The sequence below is a fragment of the Coffea eugenioides genome, chromosome 4 (genome assembly GCF_003713205.1).
Source record: "Coffea eugenioides isolate CCC68of chromosome 4, Ceug_1.0, whole genome shotgun sequence".
NCBI classification, from domain to species: domain Eukaryota; kingdom Viridiplantae; phylum Streptophyta; class Magnoliopsida; order Gentianales; family Rubiaceae; genus Coffea; species Coffea eugenioides.
The window spans coordinates 38,156,264-38,167,797 of NC_040038.1; the positions used below are offsets into that span (position 1 = coordinate 38,156,264).

General features: G+C 34.6%; 1 protein-coding gene across 1 annotated transcript; it reads left to right on the forward strand.

Annotated features, from left to right (window-relative positions):
- Positions 1-6,709: 6,709 nt before the first annotated feature.
- On the forward strand, positions 6,710-7,366 carry LOC113769312 (germin-like protein 1-1). Its single transcript, XM_027313772.1, has one exon. It carries the CDS (start codon positions 6,710-6,712, stop codon positions 7,364-7,366), a length of 657 nt encoding a protein of 218 aa, XP_027169573.1.
- Positions 7,367-11,534: the final 4,168 nt, after the last annotated feature.

Consider the following 11,534-nt stretch of genomic DNA (forward strand, 5'->3'; position numbering starts at 1 on the left):
TTACCCTCAAAGTGTTTTTGCTGTGCTTCAGCATCTGAGGAATCAATTGAACATTTATTTTCTACTGGCCATATAGCGTCGACAGTTTGGCACTATTTTGGAGCTTCATGTGGTTTGTCCTTTCCAGGGTCATCTTTGAGGCCCCGTATAGTTGGTTGGTGGCTCAGCTCATATGATTCTGAAATGCAACGATTTATTGGGCACATTCTACCCAGCATTGTCTGTTGGCAGATTTGGAAAGCAAGGAATAAAGCAATGTTTGAGGATGTTCAGATGAGGCCGCTAGCCATTTGTCGTGCCATTTTCTCGGAAATCCAGACCATGGTGGGAATTCATTTCAAACAAGTGTTCAGAGTACAGTCATTTCATCATTTGTATGATTGGTCGTATTCTTCTCATACTGAGGTTACATACAAACTTGTTCGCTGGGAAGCAAAGGAATCCGATCGGTTCATATTAAATACGGATGGCTGTTCTAAGGGCAATCCAGGAGTGAGTGGAGGCGGTGGGGTTCTTCGGGATTCAAATGGCATACCTTTGATTGGATTTTCGGCATATCTTGGGGAAACTACAAGTCTATGTGCAGAGGTTCGGGCACTCCTTATTGGTCTTCAAACTTGTGTACATAGGGGTTTTCAAAATCTCTATGTTCAATCGGATTCTTTATTATTAGTTGGAATTCTTCAGAATCGCATTCAATGCCCCTGGAAGATTCGACGAGAGATTAGGCAGATTTGGCAGTTGGCGAAAGATCCTGATCGTTTTTCGCATTGCTATAGGGAAGCTAACAAAGTTGCTGATGCGTTGTCCAATGTGGGCGTATTTCATCCAGAGCATCAAGTCAAGCTTTACGAGGCCTTTAATTCGTTCCCAACTATGGCTCGTGGGGCCATTCGACTTGATAGATTAGGAATGCCTTCAATTCGGAAAAGTAAGCGTATGAAGGGCTGAGAACAAAGGACAACTGGAGCTAATATGCGGTTGAATGAGACATGGAGGTTTTGTGTTTGATTTATTACCTTTTCAGTCGATTGCTGTACTTCGAATTGGTCTTTCTCAGTGTGTAAAATTTGCTCCTATCTATAAAATAAAATAATTTAATAAAAAAAAAAAAAAACTATACTCTAAGGGGATTTACTATAGTTAACTCTTACGGGTATAAATGTCTTTTTGACATCACCATTGCATAATTTTAGAGTTGACTAACCATTTAGAGGATAAAATAAGAAAAAAAATAACATTAGGGGACAAAGTGCAAAAGTTGCTTTACCTTAGGGGGAGTTTTTGTCATTAACCCAAACATAATAAATTTTGTTACTTTTTTTTTTTAAAAAAAATTGTATCATACAATCAATCTTATTTATCCAAATTCAAATTCACCATTAGCATGCCACAATTGCCCAAGGGTCCCCATTCCGTCTTTAGAATATACAGCACCCCAACATTATAATGCATGTGATATCATCCTAAGCTATTAAAACAAAAACAGTCTAAGAAAAGTTCTACATCAAGAAAAAACAAGCAAAACAGACAAGTGGAAAAAAAGAAGAAACTTGTAATTGTCTCATATAACCAAAAATCCATATTATTATATCATTAATTTGGGCCAACTTCCGGTTAGTATTTTCTTCAAGAGACGCCTATTTGTTTAGGCACCATCTCTAGACTATATAACAGAACGATGACTAATAATTAATATTAGGACTTATATAAGAGATGCAAGTGGCTTACGTTGTTGGTGCAGGTACTCGTATTCGTTCCCATTTCTTGACACCAAAGGAGTAGTTTCAGTGGATGATAATAGAGTTGGACCTCTTTATGAGCATACATTCTCCCCCCCCCCCCCCCCCCACCAAACAAACTGGCTCCTTCTCTCTCCTTCGTTGGTATACCCAGAAAGGTAAAATTTTGTAGGACTATTTATTAATTATAACAAATGATCATATTCGCACTCCAAAAAAAAAGTTGCAAGCACTCCAACCCCTCTTTTTTGCTTAATAAAATGATACAAAAACCAATAAAAATATTCTAAATAAAAATTGCCCTCTATTTATTTATTAGTAACTTTCTCTACTTTATCTCTTGAATTCACTTAGTTCTCGTTATTGTTAGATTAGTCTTAAATTGTAATACAAATACGCACCAAAACAAAAAAATTGTTGTACAACTAGTGATGAAGAAAATTCCTAATACTGATGATCTATTGTTTAGTAGTACTTGAGTAAACTATTAGGTTTTGGGGGGAGAGATAGGTTGGATGGTTTGGAGAGAGGAAGTATAAGTAAGAGATTTTGGATTCGAACCCTTCTACTTGTACAAAAAAAAAGGACTATAAGATCTTTCTTTTTTTTTTTTGAGAGTTGTCTATTGGTTAGGAGCTTGATGATTATTTTTTAGGTAGGTTATTACAACATTCAACAATGTTGGAGGTTTATTTTTCAAAAAAAAAAAAAAAAACTAACACTTTATAGTCAGCAGTGTAGGGGTTTCGGCGAAAGTAATGCAAAGTGGTCATTAAAAATAATGCCCTCAAGGTAATTTTGATATTTAAATTGTTAGAGTCCAGGTTATGGGAGATTGGGTTATTTTTATCAATTTTGAGAAAGGTGGAGTGCCCAGGGCTTTTGTCGCAATGCCAATATCACTTGCCTTTATTATTCTTTCAGAGTTTTTTTCTTGTACTAGTTCTTTGTCCTGCAAAGTATTAATTATTGTAATGACACTTAGCTTTGTTTGATCCTTTCGTGTTATTCAAAACCTGGGGAATATATATGCGTAACATTATCCACTGTACTGAAAAATCTGCTATTGATTCTTGGCCTCACTAATTTATGTAGACTTCTACAACTCAAGGGATGCTGCTGTGGTATTCCCAAGCGCTACACTCATGTTATCGGAGATTTTGAGGTGACGATCATTTTCCATTATTACTTTAAAATTTTCCTGTAGGAAGGAATGTGATTTAAGAAATACGAATGGGTAGGGAAATTTGAGTGCGAAAGATGATGCTTTATCCAGATGCTCAAAATATAGCAATGCAACCCAAAATTTCTCAATATGTTATTAAAGCAGAGGAGACTTACCCAAGGTTATTTAAAGCCCAGTGATTTGTCCCTTCAAATTATACAAGTTCCTTTCTCTTTTTTTAAGTAAATAATAAAAAGTAGAATTATCTCAAGAAAAAGAAAATTTGGAAGATGAAGTCGGATAGGAAGAAGGTTTGACTAATTGTTAGAATCTAATGATTGCCGTCAATAGACAAATAAGTTGGTAGTTAAGCAAGCATTTGCACATTGCCCAAAAGTAATACACCAAATTCATATTACAGGATGAAATGGAAGCGCATGGAATTGGTGTAGACAATGTGATACTACCATGGTTCAAAGTTGTGTTCGCGGTCGGTGTCATGCCTCGAACCATTTTATATCGGTTTGGGCATATCTGTCACGATTTCGGCGATATGCAAATTTTGAATATTTAATATTCTAAAAAAATTATAAATAATATTTAAAAATATGCTAAACAAAAATAATAAAAAAATTAGCAAAAGAAAATCTATAAAATGTAAATTTGCGAGTTGATTCGGGATGATTCGAGTCGACTCGGCCGAGATTATCCGTATCGGAGACATCTCGGCCGAGTTCTTGGCAAGTCAAGTATTTTGGAATTATTTCGTTCCGGTATCGTATCAAAAGGGTCCGTTCCGGTGACGACTCGACCGAGTCATTTCGGTTTCAGCCGAGACTTTGAACCGTGGATACTACTAACATTAAACAGATTTCAGATCACGAAGAAAAACAACAGAAATTAGAGAACAGTCATTTCATCAGCTATAAAGAAATGTTTCACTGCTTCATTGCAGCTAAGAAGACCACTCAGTAAAGCAACACCTAAAGGTAACCACCAGATTTCATACTCAAGACACTTGCAAATTTTCACAATATACTGCAGCATTATTATAACAATTAGATGCAAGTAGTAAGAAAACAAGGTAATGATGACTGGGTAGCCACATCTTTCAAGAGATGAGAGTAACTAAAAGTGAAGCCAGGAATCAAGTTAACCAAAAACGAAATCCACTGGCACTAACAAAAATCTTTTCTACGTTCTTCAGATACGACTACTTGCAAAATAGAAATCTTAGCAAGCCCACCACAGAATAGTTGCGAGGCCCTAAAAAAATCTTAATGTGACAATACCATCAGATAGTAAGAACAGGCCCTGAAGATTGTAAGACTTTAGCATAATTATAAGATCTTTTCTTAACAATACCATAGGACAATTGGTTCCATGAACTGGAACGGTATAAGAAACAGTAATTCAATTCCCATATGTGACAGCCAACTTAGTCGAATATTCAATTTACACTATATGGCCCGTGAAAATTCAACTAAAATACTAAAATATTTCTAGATTAATAATTCTTAGTGTTCCATAAAAAAAATATTCCTAGATTGATAATTCTTGCGTGGCACGATAAATTCCACCATGCTAAATTCTCAATAGTAGTATCTAGATTGTGGAAGAGAAAATCATGCTGGCTAATTTGTTTTTGGCCTTGCGAAGCAACGAGTGAATTTCTCAGGAACAAGTATCACTAAATGAATATATTTGTCAAAAGTCTAATTCTTGGTTTTTAACAATCCACAACGAGTAGACTGTCTAGCATGATCACACAAAAAATGTGCCATATGACGAAAATTATCTGATGAAAATTATCCGATGAAAACAAATTCAAAGAATTTTTTTGGACCATTTTGAATTATCTCTCTTCCTCACAACTTTAAAGCCGATGCTAATTAATGTTCTCAGCAAAAGTAGAATCCTGTTGTGGAGCATTTGAACAAGTTCAGATTTTGAGTACCTAACTAGGTTATTTAATATCTTCTATAGTCCAACCAAATAAAGAATCCTGATATAGACATTTTAGCTGAACTTAGTATTATGCTGTGATTAATATCATAACTCACAAACCACTCTTACAACTCCAGAAACAAGTAACCAAAGTCACCACTCTTGCAACATACAAGAGATTCATCATCAAGATTGTAATCATTAAAAAAAATAACATGAAAGTGTAAAAGGCAAATTTTCATGCAAATATATGTTAAAAAATGACCCAGTAAATCCTTGCAAGGAAGAGGAAGTAAATATACTCTTTTTTTGGGGCAAAAGATCTTCTTCATTGATATAGCCAATAAGATTGTACAAATCAAGCAGGATACTTGGACATAGCACATGAATAATTCCATTTGTAGCTATTACATGTATCTATCAACAGAAAACATAGAAAAACCAACCACTTTTAAACCATTTATGAGATATATCTCACTCCATTACCAGGTCCCAGTTGTCCTTTGTTCTAGTTATTCCCCTCTAAGACCCAACTGCTCCACGAACATCACTAATAATAGTAGAAACAATTTGTACATTTGGCACGAGTCTTTTCTAAAAAATGACTAAGTTCCTTGATTTCTATACAAGGTACAAGGTACATGCTAGAGTTAGTCTTCTTGTGTACATGGAACCAAACACATACTTAAAAGTTTTTAGGAGTACATGGATTGTATTGATGGGAGAATAACGGTCGGAGTTGTTTGTTCTTCTTCCTTTGGATGGTTTGACACCATATTGTGTGATAACTTCACAGATGAGAATTCTAAGTACTTTGTAAATTTTAAGATCAAAATTGATTGACATATTGTATTCGACTATTCTTCTCAGTACAAAGACATTGTATTGGCAATCAATCTTTGATAGATAAAAGACACTATTTTACTTTGAGGAAATAGAGTACTAAAATATTGGAAACCTTTTATTTGACTTAGTTTTGAGGAAATAAAGAAAAATAAAAGACACCATTTCACTAATATTGACCAAAAAGTAGAGAAAACACGAACATAAAATTAATATATCTTAAAGCTATACTACTTTGTGCTTTAAATAATGTGTGTTTTAGCTGCGTTTATAAGCAACTAAAAGCAAAAAACAATGAATATAAGCACTTCAGCCAGAAATGAATATCTTTTCCACGTTAGCTTTTTCAATGTGAATATTGAGAGGAAAGAATGATTTAAGGTATACTTCCATGCTTATATGCACTAAGATATCTCAATCCTCCATTTTCTCAGAACTCTCTAAAGTACTTCGGGTTAGATAACAAAAATCATGGTTGTAACTATTAGTATATTTACATAATTTTACCGGTCCTTCCCAAGAACTGGTAAGGTACCTCTATCCTCCATATTCTCAGAACTCCCTGAAATAGCTCCGATTAGATAACAGAATCGTGGTTGTAACTATTGGTATATTTACATAATTTTACCGGTCCTACTCAAATAGCGGTACACATGTAAAAAGCACGTGGTACTTACCTAGTTAGGTTGAAAATTGAAATGTACCTTGAAGACCGTTGTGGCAATGACCAGGAATCCTACCTTGAAAGACCGTTAGTTTGCACCAAAATTTATTGGTGCGTGCATGCATGCACGTTCGAGCAATGGATAGATTTTGACTGGCGGCTTTAGTCTAAAATTTTCAATCTTATAAATAGATAGTACGGGCTAACCGGCTAAGTACAAATGTACAATAGTACATGCATCAGTTAAGAGAACTGAATAACAGACAAATATAAGCTCTATACATGGCCCAGTCCTTTTCCTACCTTTATCTTGTCATGTTCTTCATAATAGTGCTTCTATCACTAGTAATGCCTTGTTATGGTGCTGACCCATCTCCATTACAAGATTACTGCATCGCGGATTTAAGTTCAGATATATATTTGAATGGCTATCCTTGCAAAAACCCTGATAATGTAACTGCAGACGATTTCTTCTACGAAGGGTTCATCAACGATACCAGACAGTTCGATGCCGATGGAATGAAAGCCTCCGGAGCACATGTTGACTATTTCCCGGCGGTAAACACTCTTGGAGTAGCCATGATTCAAATACAGCTTCTCAAAGGAGGAGTTGCAGCCCCTCACACACACCCCCGGGCGACTGAGATGCTTTTATTGATGAAGGGGAAAGTCATTGCAGGCTTTATAACCACTGATAATATCTTGTTCTATAAGACTATGACCCCTAAAATGTTGGTTGTGATCCCTCAGGCTTTGGTGCACTTTGTATACAATGTTGGGGAGGGAAGGGCTCTCCTTTATGCAGGCTACAACAGTCAACAACCAGCAACTCAATATATGGCTCATGCTCTCTTCAATTCCACGCCTAGTGTTCCCGATGGTGTGTTGACGAGATCATTCCGAGTAAATGACTCCATTGTTGAGCTCATTAAGTCCAGCCTTTCTGTTCCACTATTTCCAGATATCATGTCAAACACATCCTCGGGGAGCGTCAGGCTAAAGTAGGCACATCTTGGTTCACTTAGTGCTCGTTTGAAGTTGCAGTGATTTATCGAAAGCACTTTCATGTAGTGAAACTTTCAATTAAAGTACTTATTAAGTGTTTAAGTGTGTTGGTTGGATACATACTTGAGTATCCACTTATTGTATTGAATAATGTATGGTTTTGAACTTTTGAAATGTGTGTTTTTTTTTCCTCTATTTAGTTAATAATTTATATTTCATTTTATAGAACATAAAAATTATTCTAAAAACACCAAATTTGAATCTTCACTAAAAGCGCATCTAACACTACAAGTCATATAACTAAATTTATGAAGTAATGTATTCTAATTACATTACAACGTTTTAATAGTTAAAAAAAAAAGTTAAAATCCATTATCAATTAAAAAACTGTTTTCACTGATTTTGATTATTTTCTATAATCAGATTTTATAAAAATCTAAACCGAACTAGAACAAGGCGTATATACTGTTCATTATGACTCCATAAAGTGATCAACAATTTATTCAGCCAATCATCAGTGACAGTTCAGATAACATAAGAGCAACAGTATTAAATAGAAAAATGCAGCAAAATGCTGTAGACTTAGCGCATGACACATTTCATATCATGTCAAAATTGAACGATAGGTATCACTTTATTAACAAATGAGGCATAGTAATGCATATTACCAAACCCTATAACAAAGTCCCATAGCATGTATACTGTTAAGTAAAGAGTGAAACTTTGACCTAAAAGGGGATGGGTAAGATATTAGCATTTTTATAACATAAAAGATGCAATTTATATGTCTATCTTTCCAATGACATAATCATTTGGACTTCAACTTTCGTACAAAATAGTAGCATACAGTAAATGAATATTCAGAGATGTGAAGGTCAATGAACATACCATAAGTGAGACCACAGAAGTCTTTTTCTTCCTAGATATATAAAATCAAGCAAAATTGGGACAAAAGAGACAAAGTTAATAAAGGTCTCTTTCATCTTTAAAGAAAGGATAATATTGCATCATTTTTACCTTTATTTACAGTTTGGTAAATAATGAACATACAAACATGGATATAATCGTGGACTACATTAACATGTACACATACATGGATATAGTAATTTTAGATGAGCAACATGACCATTAATCTATTGTTTTTTAAATAACGAGAAAAAGAAAAGGAAAAAAAAATAGCAACATTGTCGCCATTTCATGACAATTATTTTCCCTTGTCTAAAGGGGACTATCAAAGACAATAAGAAAAACTTAGAGGTACGAAGTATTACATATTTCCATTTCAATAGAACCCGCCAACAAACCATTCTAGAGGTTACCTGTTTTCACAATTTATCCGTAATATTAGTCGCAATTTATTTCTTAACAATTTCATGAATGCGTAATTTAGTATCTTTTTGTCCTTGAACTTTGTAAAGCCCAAATTTAAGTAATTATAGAAAGACACGGACTAATATTCAGGTTTTTTTTTCCAAGCGGGGGGATGGGATTTAAGAAGTTGAAGAGGGTAGAGGGATTTGAATTCAAGAGCTCTAATTTTTAAGGCTTTAACGGGACTAATATTCTAGTTATTATTTCTTAGATTAACTTTTTATGCATTAACAGTGTGGTGATTTTTTTATAAAAGTAGTTATGGATACATGTTTTTTTTTTTTCAAAAGAAAAGCTTTATTTGATAGAATAAGAAGAGGTCATACATGAGAAACCAAATCAGAATAACCTGAACACTAACTTATCTATCTACACCCTAACCCTGTGCAAACTTGGAATACCCGACCGATCCAGAACGACGTCTCCTCTCACTAGGCGGGGCAAGTCACCGAATGATTCATGTGCATAATTTGAGTTTTAAATTTGAATTGATACTATGTGATATGATCTAACCTTTCTTGTGTAAAAAAAAAAAAAATCGTTCACTAACGGTGTATAAAAAAAATATTCTTATTTCTTCATTTTTTTATTTGGTAATTTGTAAAGTAAACCATATGTCTCACATGCTGTTCGTAATTTAAGTTGCTTAAACCCAAATAAAGAAGTTAGAAAAGAGAAGAAAGAGAATACTTATTATTGCAGGTATCTTATTTTTCATAAAATAAAAGGTTACAAGTATCCGATTCAAATACGATATGCTTGTGGTTTGCAAAACTTTTTGACACGAACCCCATCGAAAATGAAACCCGTATTTCACAAGCTCGGGACCTAGACGATTAACACCAATGGTTTGGCAGCAAAAAACTTGACTCTAATTAATTCTAGAAGTCACGAACATGTTGATATAATCCCAACCCGTAATTAATCGAATTAACGAACCAAAGTTGCAAGGTAGAAGAACGCCACAACCGAGGTATATATTTGATTGATAAGTTCGATTGAATACTCTCAAGACATTCTCAAGTATTCAAGAAAGGTTCTTTTGGACAAAAGAAAAAGTGATAACTCACATAATTTCTACAAAATTCTGATTATTCAATAAATGTTGAAAGACTAGGCTATTTATAGTCTTACAATGAATCAAACTGTAATGCTATTTGGACTTGACTAAACCCTAAAACTAATAAGTAGAATTTCGGCTAAATAAAGACAATACTGGTTGAATTATTAAGCTAAAAATAACAACTAAAACAACAAGATAAATAACAAATAAATCCTTGCTTAACAACCCTAAACAAATGACTTCAATAGCTACAAAAAATTACTAATGAAACTACTCTTCATTTGACTCAATAAGCTAAAGCAAAGTAACCAATGTGACTTGTACAGATTGGAGCCGATTAAAGCTTGTTAAGCATGATTAGCTTGTGAAGATTTAGTAGCCCAAAATCTTTATGGATTTGGAAGGGAACCAGTTCTTCATGTTTGCATCATTCCCCTCCTCTTGAAAGCGATTTGTCCATAAATCGACAGTGCGCTTAGAGGACAATAACATTGGAAATAGATGAAGAATCACGAGCCAGGCTATATTCCGTTTGGTCAGCCTCAGGTTGCTTTCAAACAAAGACATTTGCCAAGATAAGAACCAGCTTGTGTATAACTTGTAGGAATTCCAAGTTGCACTCCATAACTCTCTAGTTAGCCTTTTGTCATGAAATGTCAAAGTTGGACTGAAACTAGAAAAATCCCGAATCTGATTGTGCAAAGTGGTATAATTCATCACTAGTTGTTGCTGGTTTGGCACAACTTGCACATCTGGAGATAGAATAATGAACCAATCTTGTTGCATATCCGTAGAAGCATGAATCAACGAGGTAAGAACAACATTCGGATCTTGATTGACACACATGTTCACATCTTCCAATATACGAGGCAGCAATCGACTAAATTCCACTCCATACGAATCACATGAACTTGCACAAGTTGAAGTTGGTAAAATGAACTCGTGGTGACCAGCTTTTGGATGTGTGAGTACACATGAAAAATCACAACATGCAGCTGGAACAAGGATGAAATCAGGTTGCAACTCTTTATTCAAAGCTAGAAAATTTTGGATAGCTTTACAACCTACAAAAACAAAATAAATCTCAACTTGATTTGAACCAGAAATTGGATAATAAGCAATGGAACATCAATAGTTAAGTGGTAAGAAGGTATAGAACAAGAGTTAAATGCAAAAACTCCCTTTGACACTTCATTATTCCTTCCACCAATCGATTCAACTTGAGAATTCATTGCTGGCTCTTTACATTTTCCTTCAAAATCTGCATAAGAAATATAGGTGTTAGGACAGAAATTATACTCAAAAGAAGGTAAAGATGATGAATGAACCATAGGTAGTAAACGAGAATCAAGATCTGGAATTCCCCCTTCATGATGAGTTTGAATTAATTCTCCATGGTGCGGATAGATTTGAATTGAAATTGTTCCATGAAGTGATACCAAATAGATTTATCTCTTAGAAGACAAACTCCATGGAAACTAGTGAATTGTACATGTGACTTTGGAATGGGACATTACATGACTAACTTCACTTGACTTTGCTTAATCTGCACGAAAGAAAAAACACTAAACACAGCAAAGGTAAGTTGGTTAGGAAAACAATAAGCTCTTACATTCTCACTCAAAATTAGCTCACTTGATTTAACTCTCATCTCATCAGAATTTTTCATCTCTTTTTCTAGCTCAATTCCTTCAGATTTTACCACTATGGTCGAAGCACTCATGGATCTTTCCT